Source organism: Oreochromis aureus, linkage group 5, assembly GCF_013358895.1.
Source record: "Oreochromis aureus strain Israel breed Guangdong linkage group 5, ZZ_aureus, whole genome shotgun sequence".
NCBI lineage: Eukaryota > Metazoa > Chordata > Actinopteri > Cichliformes > Cichlidae > Oreochromis > Oreochromis aureus.
Window position 1 is genome coordinate 25,821,650 of NC_052946.1, and position 19,570 is coordinate 25,841,219.

General features: G+C 38.5%; 2 protein-coding genes across 3 annotated transcripts; both read left to right on the plus strand.

Annotated features, from left to right (window-relative positions):
* The first annotated feature begins 271 nt into the window (after positions 1-271).
* On the plus strand, positions 272-13,304 carry srsf3a (serine and arginine rich splicing factor 3a). Of its 2 annotated transcripts, none has more exons than XM_039611808.1 (7): positions 272-454; positions 8,124-8,169; positions 9,549-9,759; positions 9,846-9,980; positions 12,299-12,337; positions 12,423-12,509; positions 12,624-13,304. In XM_039611808.1, the coding sequence occupies exons 2-7, from the start codon at positions 8,163-8,165 to the stop codon at positions 12,649-12,651; spliced, it is 507 nt and encodes a 168-aa protein (XP_039467742.1). In that variant the 5' UTR covers positions 272-454; positions 8,124-8,162; the 3' UTR covers positions 12,652-13,304. The 2 variants fall into 2 exon arrangements, with proteins under 2 accessions (XP_039467742.1, XP_031613401.1); XM_031757541.2 differs by lacking the exon at positions 272-454 and adding an exon at positions 7,143-7,291.
* A 178-nt stretch (positions 13,305-13,482) lies between these two features.
* LOC120440336 lies at positions 13,483-16,204 on the plus strand. Its single transcript, XM_039612663.1, has 2 exons — positions 13,483-13,557; positions 13,868-16,204. The coding sequence occupies exon 2, from the start codon at positions 13,886-13,888 to the stop codon at positions 16,202-16,204; it is 2,319 nt and encodes a 772-aa protein (XP_039468597.1). The 5' UTR covers positions 13,483-13,557; positions 13,868-13,885.
* Positions 16,205-19,570: the final 3,366 nt, after the last annotated feature.

The following is a 19,570-nucleotide window of genomic DNA, read 5'->3' on the forward strand; positions in this document are numbered from 1 at the left end:
GAGGGGGGGGTAGAGTTGTGGGAGGACGTTTAGAGTAAAATTAAGGGCAGGTCTTGGAAAGCAGCCACAAAGTAACACAATGTTCCGGCTGTACTGTAGCTGTACCGCTGCCGCTGCTGATGAGAACACTGTGTTCCAATAGACACCCTGACCTGTAACCCGTTCCGTGCCGAGACAGCCAGGCCGGGAACAGCCTGTACCGCAGCAGGCTGTCCTCCCCGCTCAGCTGACAACACATATCGTCAACAGTACTGTGTAACAGCCCGCCTGCAGACACAGATGAGGATGTGTAATCACCGAAGTAAAAGCACACCTCACTGCCCGATAAGACGCGCGGTGATACGGATTAGCGCACTGTTTCTGTAGACTTACAAAGAAAAGGGGGGGAAGTAGCGTCTTTGCTTATCGGAGACTTTTATGGCTTAAAGGACAGTTTTCTGTAACTTATTTCAGGGTAAGGACTTCAACAAAAGCGCATGCATGTTATTTTTTACTGCTGTTTCTTTTATTAATTCCTGGTGGTATTTTTCCATTTTGGCATTTTTACTGGGCGGAGATCATTTGTCATCTTTTCCCAAACAGTCTGTGTTTACATTATTGTGGTGTTTACGGCTTTGCAACAAAGTATGAAGATCTTTTACTAGTTGGAAAAAATACCACTCAACCAAGTTAGATATAAAAATAAAGTCAAATATAAAAGATGATTTTCTGTGTATGCTCCTCATGTTACATACTAATTCTCTATTCTCACTGCAAGGTGTAAGCTATTGTTTTACTAACTTTGCAAGTAAAATCTTGGCGACAGCTGTTTTGCTGTCAAACCAGTAACTTAAGACATTTTCTTTATTTTAATCTTATTAAAGTACAAACACATATTGAAGTACTTAGAGTGAAAAGTCCTGCCAGTGTGTTAGGCGTCCATTTAAATGTATAAACACGGTTCAGATGGTGTTGTGTGTGATTCTAGTATTATGGTATTCTAGTAATGTGCATCATATTCTATTAACTCTTGTTTTGCAAGTCAAATTTTGGGAACTATAAGTTCCTATAAATATAGGCTATATGCACTGTGATAAAAAAAAATATAAGTCATTATTAAAAGTAGAAGTACTCATTGTGAGGGAACATAAGGGCAGTCCCTGACAAAGTGCTGAATGATAAGTCAATGTAATAAACCAAGAACAGATGGTGAATATGCCTAATCCTGTCTCATCCTATAAATCATTATTAATCATCAATTAATCATTAACCTCCCGATACAATAGTTTTCATATTTTGTAGTGAATCAGTCAGTATTTTACTCTGATGTGGATGCTCACTGGAGCACCAGTATGTTAAACCTGTCTAACCCATTACTGTAGTCTAATAATTGCTACTGTATCCGAGTACATTACAAAATGACAATTACTTACTGTGAAGTACAGTTCTTCTTAAAGTCTTCAAAGTTTAATTAAAGTAAAAACCTAAAAAAAAATACCCTTGTCTAAGTGTTACTATATGTAATGAGGCACTATAAACACATTATAATTTGGGAGGTGCTTTTTAACCTGGAAATCCACATGAAGAATAAAATAATAAATATTCAAAATTGTAAATGTCTTTTAGTTACTGAAGTCATTTTGATTCATTATGTATTCCATATTAACAGGATTAGAAAAAAGTGTCACATCTAACACACACCTAAAGTGCTCACTGTGAAGCAATATGTTACATAACAACTTAAAGTAGCCAACCTGCTTCAGGTGAGCATGAAATGCATTGCATTTTATGAAGGATGCTTTGCAAGTCAAATTTTGTTCTGGTCAACAAAGACCGCAGTTATCAGGGAGAGACAGTTTTCACCTGAAATATACAAGAAGTCAAAATAGTAGTGAAGTACTAAACACACACCAAAAGAGATGAACATGAGAGACACAACACCAAGTATTTTAATATAATATTTCAAAATATTATCAGAATGATATATATATAAAAACCCAGCAGGAGTTGATTTATGTTGCAATCAAACTTTTCACAGTGGTCATGTTCTTCTCCAAAGGGCATGTGTTTGAGTATATTTTGACCACGACTCCTAAACAGCCTGTAAGGAGGCAGAAAACTCTCATCATGTGGAAACCCCAGACTCACACTCTGCATGCTGACGAAATCTTGTGTTCAAACAGCCCTGCCTTTATCTCCTTTCTAGGCTTTTTATATTCCCTGATTTGATTAAAGCAAGTGTTTGCTTATTATCACATTCATAGTTAATATGTTTTCTCTTTCACATCCCTAAGATGAACTTTTTTTTTTACTGACACATTTACTTTGGAGATAGGAGAAGCTAAAATCCATAGCAATAAAAGATTTTTATGGCCTTGCTTTTGTGCTTTTGCGGTTGAGGATGTTGGCATTAATATGTCAATAAACAGTGCTGAAAATATGACACGCTTTATGGCTGCTTCTTGTGTCTTTGTTTATCACATTTATTGCATTAAAAACTATAAAATATGCCTCGAATTAATGTCATGACTGAATCATTAACGAGAAGTTAACCAAAATTTGTTCATGTCAGACAGCGAGAGGAAAACTTTTCTTTATAGAACCGAGATGCTCAAAGAGCCTCGTCTCTCTAGATGATGAATCCCACCATTATAGGTGGTAAGGATACTGTCTGACCACACTGCTGGCAGACAGCAAGCTGCTATTGAGAGGGAACATGATGATCCTGTTAATTATATAGGTGACATAACACAAGTGAACCTGACTCTGCAAACGCAACAGGGATATTGTCAGCTGGGGTGAGTAATCTTCTGAGCATCTGGTTATCGGAAGAAAGTAGCTTTCACACACATGTGTTTTAGAACATGTTATTCACATTTAAAGGAGAAAAAACAGCACAGAAACAGAAAGATGTGGTCGTGTGATGTAAAAACACAACCTCACTATGTGTCAGTGCCCGCATGAAACCTTTAAAATAAAAGTACTGATTATTTAAGATAAAACACCATGTCAGGACGGTTAACTCCTGCACAGGCAAAGGTTGGTTTGTTTGTTTTACCAAAATTTGTGAACCGTGGTGTCCTGGTTGCTTTGTCTCTCTTCTTTTTCCCTACACTGTAATGCTTAACTGGAGGTCAAAATGACCTAAACAGGCTTGGGCTGAACTGAGATGCATGAATAGATATGTATAGTGACACATGGCTTGAGATGTTGTTTTCCTTCCTGAAACATCAAGAACATCTTGTTTCTGTTCTGGTGAAAGCACCCAGGCAGGCGAGAGACAAAAAAGAAGAAGAAGAAAATGAAAATTAGATGGTCAAAGGTTACATCAATGGTCTGTGGCTGTTTTATATAAATATAATGGGGACATAGATGCAGCTGTAACTTATTTTTAGAACTTAGTGGCCTTCTTACTGCTACTTACCTATCACTTTGCATCAGAAAGTCATTTAATCTTTGCTAAAACAAAACAGTAAACAGCAAAGCTGATAGGTGCTTAACAGATTTTGCTAAATACTGTGTAAAGTACAAAAATCTGACAGGCAGTTGCAAGAATCCGTCTGTCTGAATGAGTATCTTGGTGTAACCAGAAGCACGCGGGTGAGTTCATTCAGGGATACGGGCTGCACAGTCATCAGGAAGTGAAACAGAACAGAATGTGCTGTACTAATCTGATTGAAAAACACTGTGCTGAGTGGATGCTTGAAAAAAGAGATGATTCATTTAAATAGCTACAAGGAGAACCCTATGGCAGCGGGGGAATATATGCACGGAAAAACAAAGGCAGCTTAATGCTTCATTTGGTGAAGCAAAAGGCAAATGTGAGGGCGAGGTTAAAGAAGCACTTGCTGTCACACAAACATGCGCTCTGCAGCTACAGGCTGAGCAACATAATGCTCTTTGTTTGTGTTCTAGGCATCCGTGTTATGTACAGGGGAGTAATCTCCCGAGTGATCCCTTTTATCCCTGAACTTTTGCCCCCCCCCTCGAAGCAGGAGTTCTTTACTGTTGTGTCTGCCAAGGGCCCCAAATAAATGAATAACAGCAGTACTATTTTCATCATGTCAACACAAACCTTAAAAGGTTGTGTTTTATTGTCAGCATAGTTCAGTTTTGGTGTGTTTTATGTTATGTTTGACATTTATCACTTTGTATAACTGTCCTGAAAGATATTAACTTCTTTTTGTTTTTGAGTTAAAAGAAAAACGGGAGCTTAATAGCTTGTTTGGAGTCCTGGAGAAAATGAAACATTTTTGAAATCATTTCAAATCAGCTGAAGACTTTTTTTTTATATATACATCAGATCTTTTCTAAGTAGACTACCACAGGAAATATCGAATTTAAATCTCAAACAGAACGCAACTGTAAAGGAGACTTTATTTTATTTTATTTTTTTATGTTAAAAATCCCAAATTGGTTTCTGCATTTCATTTTGTTGATCTCAATGAACAAAGTGATAGAAACACCTGTCAGTATTATAAAACCAGCTGCGACATTCAAATTAATCATAACACAGAGTCAAAACTTCCCTTATTTGCTTTATGAAAGGATGTTTCACTGACAGTTAGGACAGAGTGTACTTTTAAGCTATGTGTACCTAATAAAATGGCAGCTGAATATATCTGTTTATGACACATGAGAGATTTCCTCCAATAACAACGCTCTGTGGTCTTTTCTGCATTTTACCTTCATTGAACAAGCTCAGTCTGTGGAGCGGGGGTATCACTACTTTAAACTTTTTCTTTTTTTTTAACTGAACTGGGCTCTAATCAGGTCAGGAGGGAAACTATTTAGTGGATGACTAATACTTTACAATAACTTCATGTACTTCAAATTATCATGAAATTGTGTCACTGACAACAAACTTTTGGTAATGAGGGTTCTTATTCTTAATTATTTCATATGGTATCAATTACTGAGACATTTAGTACATAGCAATTTAACCTGTCACGTCAGGCAATCATTGACCAAAAGCATGAGGTTGAAATGACTAATTGCTCAAAAACTAATTTGAATCTAAAAGGCTTTATCCAGACATGTTAGACGATTAAATCACAACACCATTATCACAAACTGTGTCAGAATGGGATACAAATCAGGATGTTTCACAACAGGTTTAAATGAAACACTCATGTTTCCAATATGTGTCTAATTAAAGATTACACATATGGTTACATGTAACACTGAGAACAAGTAAAACAAGCTTCCCTATTCATCCATCCATCGTGCAATAAACAAAGACTGAGCTGCTAATTTTTCTCTGACTGCCCCTTTGTGACCTGAGGTAAGCCTCATGGTCATAGATGCATAAAGGCTTCAGTTACACAACTCTTCCCCCTTTTCCACACTACGTCTTGAATGTGCCTCTATACGGGAAGTGTACATACATTATCTACCCACCCACCTGCACACTTCTAAGAGGTCACATGTGTTGAGCAATAGCCCTGTCTGTTGATTTACTTGTGTTCCTATGTAACTACTAAATGGCAGGCAGCTGTTTTTGCACTGCTTTATCTTTTTAAGGTCAAACTGAGCAAACTGTGCGTTTCTTGTCACAGAAGATAGAAAACATCATATCTGTACTATGACTACATTTTATGCACCACAGCAAAAACATTTGCGGTGTTTTTTCTGTAGACGGTGTCTTCGTGCTTGAGTCTGTGCTTTTTCTTGTCATAATAGTGATTACTGCAGCCAAACGTTAATACATTAATCAAATTTCTCATGTTTTCTTGCTCTCCTTTTTAAATCTGTGGACAGTCAAAAGGTCAGGCTCATAGTTGAGGCTGAGTGTTTGTGAGATCCTTGAAAAAGGGGTTAAATAAAGGAAGAAACAAGAATTGCTACACAAATTTGAATTATTTCAAGTAAGTGTTACATCACTAGGGTGTCAAGAGTTTGAAGGAAACACTGTAAAATCCTTCTTTTTTGTTGTAGAGCTCACAAACACTGAATTAGAGTGGTGTCGAAGTGTCATGCGCATAAAATGAAAATGCTTAAGTAAAGTACAAGCATTATAGCATTTATTCTTGAGTAAATGGACTTATGAGTATATGTACATGTATATGTATTCTATCACTACAATCACTAGTAGCTATCACTACAATTCCTCTGACAGTGTTTGTACTTTTATCTAAACAAACATTTGACTAATTATTTTCAGTTTCAGTTATTTCCATTGAACACCTCTGAAGTTTTTTTTTCCATTAGGTGATGGGGTTTAAAATGTCAAAATAATATGAACATCTTGACATTTTGTTTTTTCAAAGGTTAGCTTGACATGGCGGAAGAAAGGAAGATTTTTTTTCAGGCAGAAGAGCCTAACGTGTTTACACAGGGGAAATATAGTATTGCAGAAAATATCTGAAAAAGATTACCAGCTAGAGGACACAGGAACAAGAACAGATGTTAAAAAAAATCTTCAGCCTTGTAGCACAGATAAGGTCTGAAATGAAAAGCATCAGTAAGAGGACAGAAGCAAAAAGATGACATCTGGCCAGAAAACCCACTGCCTGTCTCCACAGTTATAACACTTTTTTTTTCTTAGATCACTTTAAAAATAAGTGTTATTGCATTAGACAGAGTACATGGTGTACATACTTTACACGTAAAGCTAGGCTATAGTTTTACTAGTTCACCTTGTATCCCCTTTTTTATATGGTTGTTCATTTTACTTGAGCTTTACGAATAAACAAAAAATGTCCTTTATGAATACACTTGCTTTGAGTTTGATTTTAACAGTGTAGATATAATTTAAAGTGGTGCGGGGCAGGATTATGAAGTTTTACTCAATGTAACAGCAGCTTTTTAGAACTGAAGAAGGTTCTTGGATGAGAAGTGAAACGTCTTCACGAAAGTCCAGTTGCTCCTTAGACTAATAGCATCTTGGTTCACTTGATTATACCTTGATTATCCTATAAAGTAACAAATAACCTTAATATTAATAACAGTAATATTAAAATATGATGATGTGATGATGGAAGTAAAGGCGCTTTTTGTAAAATTCAGTCACGTAAAATTTTCTAAACTTTATGTGGTTACATTTTTCTGTTACTAAAACCGGGTGAAGATCACACACGTTTGCCAGTTTAACGTGTTGTGGCAGACGTTCCACTTTGGTATAGTAGGTGGCAGTATAGACCTTTCTCCGCGTTTTACACACGCAGAAGAAGAGTGGGCTTTTTCTCTTTTCCCCCCTCTGTCTTCCGCTTTACTCGAGGCGCTAATAAGCTAACAGGCTAGGCCTGCTGCTCAAACGAGTAGCGTGAAATCTTCTGCCAGTGGTTTTTTGTTGAGTTTTAGCTGTAAAAGGGTAAGTTATATTCCATACTGGGAGGTAGGTTCGGTCTTCCACGTGTTTCTCGTGTGAATTCGGCGAGTATGCCGATTCGCATCGTGATGAATTCTTTTGTAAATCGTTTCGCGGTAATAAATGCTAAATTTGCTAGCGTAACGTTAATGCTCGCATGGTTGGTTTTGGGGGTGGGGGGAAAACTTTGCTGCATTATCGTTCGGATGAAAAGTTGGACTCATAAGTAATGTGTAATATTCAGAGGAAATGTCTTTTTAGATGAACTAAAATCCAATATAATGTTACCCGTCAACAATCAAGCTAAAGCGAACTATTTTTGGTGCTGTTAGCCTGGAAATGTGTAGCCAGTGTTAAGGCTCAGGAGTCTGATAATCGAAGCCGCCCCATTTTTTTAGCTTATAATTGTATTATATGTTATATACCTCTGGCCAAAATAAACAACATAGTTTTATTCACCATTCATCCAAAAAGCACCAACCTTTATGGATGGGATTTGGAGTGCTAAAGAGACACCCCCCCGCCAAATAAAGGATGTATTTTTTATATATATATATATGGAGGGAGAGAGAGAGAGGAAATGGGGAAAAAAGATGAGCTGTCTGTTTTGAGGCTTAGCTACTGTAGTTCTAAGCAACTTGGTCATGTTTAAACCTGAATGAGACTCTTTGTTAGAAAGGGCTCTGTAGTGCTGCAAAGTGAATGCAAATATAGCAATTCACTGATACCAGTCAGGTGGCTTTAAAATGGGGCAATGGATTAACTGTTCTCGGGGCTATTTGACTGTAACTGCTTCTTGTAATAGTGTTTTGTTTTTGTTTTTTCTTCCTTTCAGGGACAACAGTGTGTCGGACTTAAACAAGAAAAATTTGAAATGGGAGGTATGACAACAGCTCTTAGAAAGTTAGTTGTGCAGCTTTTCTTGCTGTCTTTTGCAATAGGGAGGTGGCCTGGAGTCCCATGAAACAACACAGGACGTGCTAGGCTAGGTGACAAGAATTACAGTATTTGTGAACTTAAGGGGTGTGTCCAAAGACCAAAGTATTTTTTTTCCTGAGGCCAGTGTGGTTCCTAAGAGCAGTGCTCTTGGAATTGCTTGGAATAGGAGTGGCATGTATTGATGGTATTGTTAAAACGCCAGCAGCAATGGGGCACTGAGCATCTCTCCCAAGCTTTTTTGATTGGGGTGTTTTTCTGGTTGCCAGGCCTTAAGATGTTCAACTTTTAGTAGAAAGCTGTGCTTGTCACTTTTTACCCTGTCAAGCACAACTGGGACAAATGCCATGCAGACTGGCTTTCCCATTGCACACATGCTGACAACCATCTGAGCAACAATGGATGTGAAGTGAATGTTGCTTCTCTGAGTATCCATGTCTACCACAATATTGATGTTAACTATCAAGGTCTAGAAGAAAGGTTCGTTCACCAAACAGATCAGCAGCAGTCAGGTAAAGTAGATGTTATGTATCATAGCAATCAAATCGTCTCTGCTGAAAATGTGCGGTGACTTGAAAGTGCTCTCAAGTATTCTCAGCTGGACGTTTTCAGAGGAGTGCCTAGCATTATCGTCAGGCAAAAAGCACTTTGCTGGACACAGCCCCTAATTCAAACATTTTAAAGCTAACAGATGGTGACTCCAGTGAATGAGTTTGTCGGTAAAAGATTCTATTCTCTAAATATGTGCACATTACACAAGAAGTTAAAGAAGGCAAAAACATTTAGTAAATTAACCTGCTGCCTGTGTTTTGTGTATTGGTTGCAGTGTGTTTAAGTTCAGCTGCTCATGCAAGCACTTAACAATTTTTCTTTTTCAGTGATCTGACACATTTACAAGCCACAACCACCGTTTGTTCTGTGTCATGGTGGACTCATGCTGTCTTGTCATTTTTTTCACATTCTAGTTACATGTGGCTCCATCACTATCATGATCTCAAAGTAGTACTTCACAGCACTTTAAGCTCTTACTGTGGACTTGGTCTAAGAAGCAGGGCGGTAGACTGAACTTCCTCTGTTATCACCTACAAAAAGCAAAACAAAATCACCCCAGCTTTTTTTTTTTTTTTTTTTTTTTTTTTTTTTTTTTTTCAATAAAAAAAAAAGAAGTTGAAAATTGGTGAAATAAAAATAAACAAGGCATGGCATTAGTTGACTTTATATTGTTAACATATTTTTACATTTAATTTGCACATTTTTGATGAATGGTACATAATGTGTTCTGTTTCATCGTTTGATGTATGTTTGTGCTTCTGTCACTTTTAAGACCCTGCTTTTCATCGAGACTGTCCCCTCGACTGCAAGGTTTATGTCGGGAATCTGGGAAACAATGGAAATAAGACGGAGTTAGAAAGAGCGTTTGGTTACTATGGTCCTCTAAGAAGTGTTTGGGTTGCCAGGAATCCCCCAGGTTTTGCTTTTGTAGAGTTTGAAGATCCCAGAGATGCCTCAGATGCTGTGAGAGAATTGGATGGCAGGTAACTCCTTCAATGTGCTACACTTATTAGTAGTTGTGGTTTGTTTTTTTGCATTGCTTTCCGCTCATTTGTTGACTTCTGTTCAGAACCATGTGTGGCTGTCGAGTACGCGTTGAGTTATCCACTGGAGAAAAGCGCTCCAGGAGCCGTGGCCCTCCTCCATCCTGGAGCCGATACCCTCGAGATGATTTTAGGCGACGCAGTCCTCCTGTTAGACGCAGGTATGCATTTCCTACTTGACAGTTATTTTACTGTTTGTTTGTTTTTTTTATATGTAGACACTTTTGATTTTTTTTTTTAAAACAACATTCTCACTTGCAGTGTTCAATAAGAGTACAAATGACAAAGCATACATTCATTAAATACACACTTACTTTTCAGCTTCTGACTTTGGCGAAACAGTTTTAGATCAACTGAATGGCCATATATATTGGCAAAAATGTCATCTCTTAGCATCTCAGACTATTTTTAGTTTTGTCATAGTCTAAACTGAAACTAAGCAAGGAGTCAAGTTTCTGACAGCTTGAAACAAATTGTTTGCACACTTGCATTCAAGCGTTCTTGCCTTTTTTATTTCTTTAAAAAGTAAAAACAAAAAAAAGTCTGTGGCTGTATTCACAAAGTGTCATACCTTTTTTTTTTTTTTTTTTTTTAAGCAAACTAAAAGTGCCAGACTAAAGCAAAGGGAAAAAGACGTTTTCATTACAGTTTTCACTCATTTTTTTCCCACTCAGTTTTCACTCAGAAAGTGATGGGTTGTTTTGGGGTTTTTTTGTTTTTTTTTAACTTTTTCATTTTCATGTTTCTACTAATTGGCCACTTGAGAGCTACATTCCGATATTTTGTGAATACAGCCCCTGATCCCACGATGATTGAAATAATAGTTTTGATACAATTTCTTTTCATTATTTTATCATTTCAAGCGTATATTATTTTGTTAGTGGCAGCTTATGTAAATGGTTAACTCGTTTTGTTAAAATATAACTATTAAAACAACAAGCTCTGCCAGAGTGATATTATTTTACAAGGACATCTTCAGAAGCATAATTAGCCCTTCATCTCCCATCAAATATTTTTACACTTACATTCTGCAGGTGTAAATTTTATTTATATTTTTTCTGAGTTCAGTTGCCATCTATTAATAAAACTGAACCCCGTTTCAGAGTCACCACCACGCTTCTCACCATCTGAGTCAATCAACTAGTCTTCTTTCAGCATCATGTGACTGCTGACCAGTGAGCCCAAATCAGCTTGGCTGGTGTTGTCACATGACCCAGGCGCACCGCCAGTCGTCAGGTTCCACCAAGCTTTTGGTTCCTGAGCATGCAGTTCCCAGCATCCTCCTCCTTCCTCCAACCTTTACCCAATCGACAGCGGTCCACTTCACATTATCAGCCAATCAGCGTCTTTACTCTTTCTATTCTCCAAACATCTACTGTATCAGCGGGGACAGCCCTTGGCTTACATCCCTTCCCATCCCCCACCCCCCAAAAAAGGCAGGGAAAATCTACAACTACCCCCTCGAACCAGCCACCAGGCAACTTCATATCTCCAACATTTGCATCTTGTGGCAAATCTTCTCTGCAATTCGACCTCCCTCACCATCAGTCTGGCTTCCTTGCGTCATTTCTATCTTGTCCAATTCCCCAAAAAATAGTAAGTTTCTTTTATCCTGCTCTTTGTAGTTTTAATGCTTAATCTAACTTTCATAGCTGCTTGACAGTTTTCTTCAGCAGTTATGTAATTTGGAGAAAATTCAGTGCAGTGGTGCAAAAATCGGTCAAGGAACTTTGACCATCATTCTTTAATTTCCATTTCAAAAATGAACTACATTTATCTGGTGTTCATTGTAATTGTGCTACTGAGTGCATTTTCAGGGCTCGACATTAAGATATCTTGAGTGATAACTACTGGAGGTAAACTTTTTTTTCTTTGCAGTTTTAATGTGTTTTTTTTTGTTTTTTGTTTAAATACCCTTTATTTGTAGGTTACCCAAGTTTTCATTGCCTCAGGATGTGTCCCACATCCAAGTTTCTTTTAACAAAAAACAAAAATAATCAATCTTTCCTTTGTTTCAACAAAGCTGTTAAAAGAGGTATTTTACTTTTTTGGGGAACATTGTGCACAAGGAGTATCACAATAGATGGATGACTGAAGAATGTTTTTATACTTGCTTTAAAAAAGGAAAAAAGCAGTCACATAATTTGTTTGGTCTTTCTCTCAGACAAACCTTAATGCCGAGCCTTGATTTTGTTTTACATTCTGATATCTTGCTCCATGATTTGTGTTCATTGGACAGAGTTTCCTTATAAACACTTGACCAGTTCATGGATACAGATGATCATTCTTTTAACAGACCAGGAAGTACGTGTAACCACGTTTCCAAATGTAACCCATATTTCTGTGGGGATAAAAAAAAAAAAAAAAAATTTCAAAGGTTGTATTAGAGATGGGAAATGTTAAATATGCTCCCTTAATATTTCTAAAAAAAATTTTCTTCTTAATTTTTTTTACTCCTCCCCCATCCCCTACATTGTAGATCACCAAGGAGACGGAGCCTCAGCCGCAGCCGCAGCAGGTAGCCATGGCACCATTTGTCTTTATTTTTGCCACACATTTGTCTGTGGTAAATGATAAAAATAGTTTAAAATTTTTTCTTTCAGGTCTGTTTCAAGAGATAGACGCAGATATCGGTCTGCTTCCAGAGAGAAGAACCGTAAGCGCTCAAGATCCTTCTCGCGATCGAGGAGGTAAAACAAAAGAATTTTTATATTTATTGTTCTTGAACTTCAGACTTAACATTAAGCTAACAATTTTTTCCCCCAGCAACTTTGCATTTATTCACTGGTTGATTTGTTTTACAGTCGTTCCCGGTCTAACGAGAGGAAATGAAGATCTTGGAAAGCTCATCTACCGGCTTATGCTATGGTTATAAAAAAGTACATTTTTATAGTCTTGTTTTCTTTTTAGATTTTGTTGGGTAGCTCATGGCAGTTAAAGGTCGGCCATGTTGAGTTCATAATGGTCTGATGAATGATCAAGAAAGCTGTAAACTGTTTCTTGTCATTTTTTTTCTTTGTTTGTTTGGGTTTTTTTTCTTTTTCTTTGTTAAATTCTGTCTTGCCCTGCATGCTTTGAAAATGAGTACTTGGTTTTACATTTTTTTAACTGTTTAATTAAAGTCACCATTTCATTTTATCTTTTCTTTTTTTGGTTTGGTTATTTATTTTACTAGTCTTGGTCAGGTCACTGTGACATGGTATAGAGGGAGTGGTGGTTTTTTTTTTTTTTTTTTTTTGGTTTTTTCTCATACCAGTAACAGAAAAGCAGACTCTTAACAAATGCTGTAAATATGGTGCTGTTATTGTAGTCTATCCCTAAAACATGATAATCTGTAATTCTTTGTTTTAAATGCCTTCCTTTGCAAAAGAAAGCATTGACTCGAATTCTTTTTTTTTTTCTTTCTTTTTTTTGAATGTCTGAGCTCCAACAACATGTACTGATACAGTTTAACATCTTGTTCAATAAATGTTTTTCCAAGGTGAGTTTTCTGTTATGTTTGGTTTGTTTGCATAGTTGAATATACTATAACTAAAAAGGCAAATGCTGAAAATGAACCTGTTTTAAATTCAGGAAGTACTATAGTTTGCTGCATATGTAGCCCACACAGGAAGCTTAGACACAGTTGCCATTGAAACACACCCCCATGTGTGAAAAGTAACTCCTATTGAACAGAGGCATGACTTCACATTACACAGCAGCTCATGCTGTGACACGAAGAGTTGCCAGATTTCAGTGGTAAGTACATGTGGTGTTAAGTTTTTTTTTGTAGAAAACATTTAACTAAATTTTCACAACTCATCAATCTTATGTTTAGGTAAATGAAGTTGTTGCAGTTTAAGGTTCACGGCAGTTTTCACTTGCTTGCCTAACATTTGGTGTTAATACATTTGGTGCACGTGTTACTGTATATAGGTTTCTAGCATTGTTTTGAATACTTTTTTATATTCCGTTAACTACTTTTAGTGTTCTCTGTTCTAAATTTGTATGCAATAGATTGCAACTTGATTTGCAAATACATTGCATGACATGGGTGTTTCATGTTTAGGAGAAAGGATTTCAAGTCATGTCTTCTCAAAATGCAAAGAAAAAGCGACTTGGGTCACGACGGGTGGCACCAAGCCAAAATGAAGTACCGAAGGCTGATAAGTACCACTTAACAGAAACTTCCTCTGTGGCACAAGACTACGCAGTAGAAGAAAGTACTGAATCTTTAAATGTTTTGTCCACCTGGGAAGATTCAAAACCAGAAACTCGACATCCACCTTCAGCAGGAGTCGCATTTAACAGGAGAAAAATTGGGTCTAATCGAAGAAGTAAAGGAAAGCAGTTAGTAAATGATTTAGAAACGGAACCTTACCTCAACCCTGGAAAGGAACTTCAGGAAAAAAGCAGGGGTAATGAAACCTTTGAAACAATAAAAACGCCACGGGCAGTGGAACTTGAGCAGCAGGAAGAATTCGGTCAAGGAAGTGAACATTTGTCTGCACGAGCTAAGGACTGTTCAGAAAGTAAACCTGATCAAAATTCTGAGGCTAAAAAGAACTCTTCAGAGGGTGTAATGGAAATTTTAACTCCTGAAATCAATAATCAGCAAGAGTGCAACCCTTGTGAAAATAAGACCAAGCTTGAAGAGATTGACAAATCTGACATGCAAAGTGAAGAAATCAAAGAAAACATGCATCGTGTGGCTCAACAGTCATCCAGTGACGTGCCAGATGAGGAGCCTTCAACTGTGTACTCTGTAGCAGAAATACAAAGTACAGAAAGAGATGACAAAAACTTGCACAGGCAGGATGGAAGGTTACAGGGTACCAACTTGGTAAATGAGTCGCATGTAGAATTTGAAGCTTTAGAGGCAGTCACACCAAACATAACCACAGATAAAAACAGCACGGAACAAAATATTGAAGTCGTGTGCAGTGCTGAGCAGGAAACATTTTCACCATCAAAAGAGAAGTTGATTGCAAATGAGGATCCTTCTAGCTTATCTGAACTTAGAGAAGCATGGCAATCAGAGGATGCTGTGAATAAAATGTACATGTATGAAAATCAGTACTCCTCTAAAATTCAGGGTATTTATGTCACAGAAAATGCTGAGCATCACTTTGTGACTCAGGAAAATGAGGAGCATATTGGCGCAGACAGCAAAGACAGTGGAGTCTCTCTACAATCTACAACCTCATTGGCAACTCCACCTTTTGAGTCCCAACTTCAGGACAATACTGTGAGCACAGATAAGCAAACCCATGCTGTCACCGAATCCAGGGGACATAGAAGAAAAATGGGATCCACTCGTAGAAATAAAGGAAGACAGCGTGATAAGGAAATTAAAGATGAAGATGCAATTGGTGATGAAACCCCTGAAACAACAGAAATGTCAGCAACAGAGACTACAAGACCTGAAGAATTACTGCAAGGAAATGAGTGTGATGTTCCTCTGTCTGTGCCACATGACAGCTCCATGTTCACAGTGTCTGCACCTGCTTATTCTCCTGAGGTCCAGAACCAAACAGCAACAAGCTATCCTGAGATTAGCTTGGGCAGTTTAATTCCTGAAAGTGAAAGCCGTCAACAAAATCCAGATGAGCAAGATTTTAAAGTGGTTTCAGATAAACCATTGGAATCTGGGATGGAAGAAGTGGATGAATCTGAAACTGCTCTGAGTGAAGAAGTCGAAGATGCCACTCACTCAGAGGAAACTGTCAGTAAAATGCATGAAGATGAGGTTGAAACAACACAAATACAAGATGTGCTGCAGAATGATTTCTCATCTGAAAATGTGATTGATGATGCCACAGAAAACTCCTTAATGACTTCTGAAGACTTAGACCAAACTGAAAATAGCAACACATACCAGTTTCAAGTGATGGTGCAGAGTCCTGATGAATCTGTAACCAAAGTTGAAGTTTCAACTCCTGATGACAAACAAGCTGAGCATCACTTTGTGACTCGGGAAAATGAGGAGGATATTGGCGCAGACAGCAAAGACAGTGGAGTGTCTCTACAATCTACAACCTCATTAGCAACTCCACCTTTTGAGTCCCAACTTCAGGACAATACTGTGAGCACAGATAAGCAAACCCATGCTGTCACCGAATCCAGGGACATAGAAGAAAAATGGGATCCACAGAGAAATAAAGGAAGACAGCGTGATAAGGAAATTAAAGATGAAGATGCAATTGGTGATGAAACCCTGAAACAACAGAAATGTCAGCAACAGAGACTACAAGACCTGAAGAATTACTGCAAGGAAATGAGTGTGATGTTCCTCTGTCTGTGCCACATGACAGCTCCATGTTCACAGTGTCTGCACCTGCTTATTCTCCTGAGGTCCAGAACCAAACAGCAACAAGCTATCCTGAGATTAGCTTGGGCAGTTTAATTCCTGAAAGTGAAAGCCGTCAACAAAATCCAGATGAGCAAGATTTTAAAGTGGTTTCAGATAAACCATTGGAATCTGGGATGGAAGAAGTGGATGAATCTGAAACTGCTCTGAGTGAAGAAGTCGAAGATGCCACTCACTCAGAGGAAACTGTCAGTAAAATGCATGAAGATGAGGTTGAAACAACACAAATACAAGATGTGCTGCAGAATGATTTCTCATCTGAAAATGTGATTGATGATGCCACAGAAAACTCCTTAATGACTTCTGAAGACTTAGACCAAACTGAAAATAGCAACACATACCAGTTTCAAGTGATGGTGCAGAGTCCTGATGAATCTGTAACCAAAGTTGAAGTTTCAACTCCTGATGACAAACAAGCTGAGCATCACTTTGTGACTCGGGAAAATGAGGAGGATATTGGCGCAGACAGCAAAGACAGTGGAGTGTCTCTACAATCTCCAACCTCATTGGCAACTCCACCTTTTGAGTCCCAACTTCAGGACAATACTGTGAGCACAGATAAGCAAACCCATGCTGTCACCGAATCCAGGGGACATAGAAGAAAATGGGATCCACTCGTAGAAATAAAGGAAGACAGCGTGATAAGGAAATTAAAGATGAAGATGCAATTGGTGATGAAACCCTGAAACAACAGAAATGTCAGCAACAGAGACTACAAGACCTGAAGAATTACTGCAAGGAAATGAGTGTGATGTTCCTCTGTCTGTGCCACATGACAGCTCCATGTTCACAGTGTCTGCACCTGCTTATTCTCCTGAGGTCCAGAACCAAACAGCAACAAGCTATCCTGAGATTAGCTTGGGCAGTTTAATTCCTGAAAGTGAAAGCCGTCAACAAAATCCAGATGAGCAAGATTTTAAAGTGGTTTCAGATAAACCATTGGAATCTGGGATGGAAGAAGTGGATGAATCTGAAACTGCTCTGAGTGAAGAAGTCGAAGATGCCACTCACTCAGAGGAAACTGTCAGTAAAATGCATGAAGATGAGGTTGAAACAACACAAATACAAGATGTGCTGCAGAATGATTTCTCATCTGAAAATGTGATTGATGATGCCACAGAAAACTCCTTAATGACTTCTGAAGACTTAGACCAAACTGAAAATAGCAACACATACCAGTTTCAAGTGATGGTGCAGAGTCCTGATGAATCTGTAACCAAAGTTGAAGTTTCAACTCCTGATGACAAACAAGCTGAGCATCACTTTGTGACTCGGGAAAATGAGGAGGCTATTGGCGCAGACAGCAAAGACAGTGGAGTGTCTCTACAATCTACAACCTCATTGGCAACTCCACCTTTTGAGTCCCAACTTCAGGACAATACTGTGAGCACAGATAAGCAAACCCATGCTGTCACCGAATCCAGGGGACATAGAAGAAAAATGGGATCCACTCGTAGAAATAAAGGAAGACAGCATGATAAGGAAATTAAAGATGAAGATGCAATTGGTGATGAAACCCTGAAACAACAGAAATGTCAGCAACAGAGACTACAAGACCTGAAGAATTACTGCAAGGAAATGAGTGTGATGTTCCTCTGTCTGTGCCACATGACAGCTCCATGTTTACAGTGTCTGCACCTGCTTATTTTCCTGAGGTCCAGAACCAAACAGCAACAAGCTATCCTGAGATTAGCTTGGGCAGTTTAATTCCTGAAAGTGAAAGCCGTCAACAAAATCCAGATGAGCAAGATTTTAAAGTGGTTTCAGATAAACCATTGGAATCTGGGATGGAAGAAGTGGATGAATCTGAAACTGCTCTGAGTGAAGAAGTCGAAGATGCCACTCACTCAGAGGAAACTGTCAGTAAAATGCATGAAGATGAGGTTGAAACAACACAAATACAAGATGTGCTGCAGAATGATTTCTCATCTGAAAATGTGATTGATGATGCCACAGAAAACTCCTTAATGACTTCTGAAGACTTAGACCAAACTGAAAATAGCAACACATACCAGTTTCAAGTGATGGTGCAGAGTCCTGATGAATCTGTAACCAAAGTTGAAGTTTCAACTCCTGATGACAAACAAGCTGAGCATCACTTTGTGACTCGGGAAAATGAGGAGGATATTGGCGCAGACAGCAAAGACAGTGGAGTGTCTCTACAATCTACAACCTCATTGGCAACTCCACCTTTTGAGTCCCAACTTCAGGACAATACTGTGAGCACAGATAAGCAAACCCATGCTGTCACCGAATCCAGGGACATAGAAGAAAAATGGGATCCACTCGTAGAAATAAAGGAAGACAGCGTGATAAGGAAATTAAAGATGAAGATGCAATTGGTGATGAAACCCTGAAACAACAGAAATGTCAGCAACAGAGACTACAAGACCTGAAGAATTACTGCAAGGAAATGAGTGTGATGTTCCTCTGTCTGTGCCACATGACAGCTCCATGTTCACAGTGTCTGCACCTGCTTATTCTCCTGAGGTCCAGAACCAAACAGCAACAAGCTATCCTGAGATTAGCTTGGGCAGTTTAATTCCTGAAAGTGAAAGCCGTCAACAAAATCCAGATGAGCAAGATTTTAAAGTGGTTTCAGATAAACCATTGGAATCTGGGATGGAAGAAGTGGATGAATCTGAAACTGCTCTGAGTGAAGAAGTCGAAGATGCCACTCACTCAGAGGAAACTGTCAGTAAAATGCATGAAGATGAGGTTGAAACAACACAAATACAAGATGTGCTGCAGAATGATTTCTCATCTGAAAATGTGATTGATGATGCCACAGAAAACTCCTTAATGACTTCTGAAGACTTAGACCAAACTGAAAATAGCAACACATACCAGTTTCAAGTGATGGTGCAGAGTCCTGATGAATCTGTAACCAAAGTTGAAGTTTCAACTCCTGATGACAAACAAGCTGAGCATCACTTTGTGACTCGGGAAAATGAGGAGGATATTGGCGCAGACAGCAAAGACAGTGGAGTGTCTCTACAATCTCCAACCTCATTGGCAACTCCACCTTTTGAGTCCCAACTTCAGGACAATACTGTGAGCACAGATAAGCAAACCCATGCTGTCACCGAATCCAGGGACATAGAAGAAAAATGGGATCCACTCGTAGAAATAAAGGAAGACAGCGTGATAAGGAAATTAAAGATGAAGATGCAATTGGTGATGAAACCCTGAAACAACAGAAATGTCAGCAACAGAGACTACAAGACCTGAAGAATTACTGCAAGGAAATGAGTGTGATGTTCCTCTGTCTGTGCCACATGACAGCTCCATGTTCACAGTGTCTGCACCTGCTTATTCTCCTGAGGTCCAGAACCAAACAGCAACAAGCTATCCTGAGATTAGCTTGGGCAGTTTAATTCCTGAAAGTGAAAGCCGTCAACA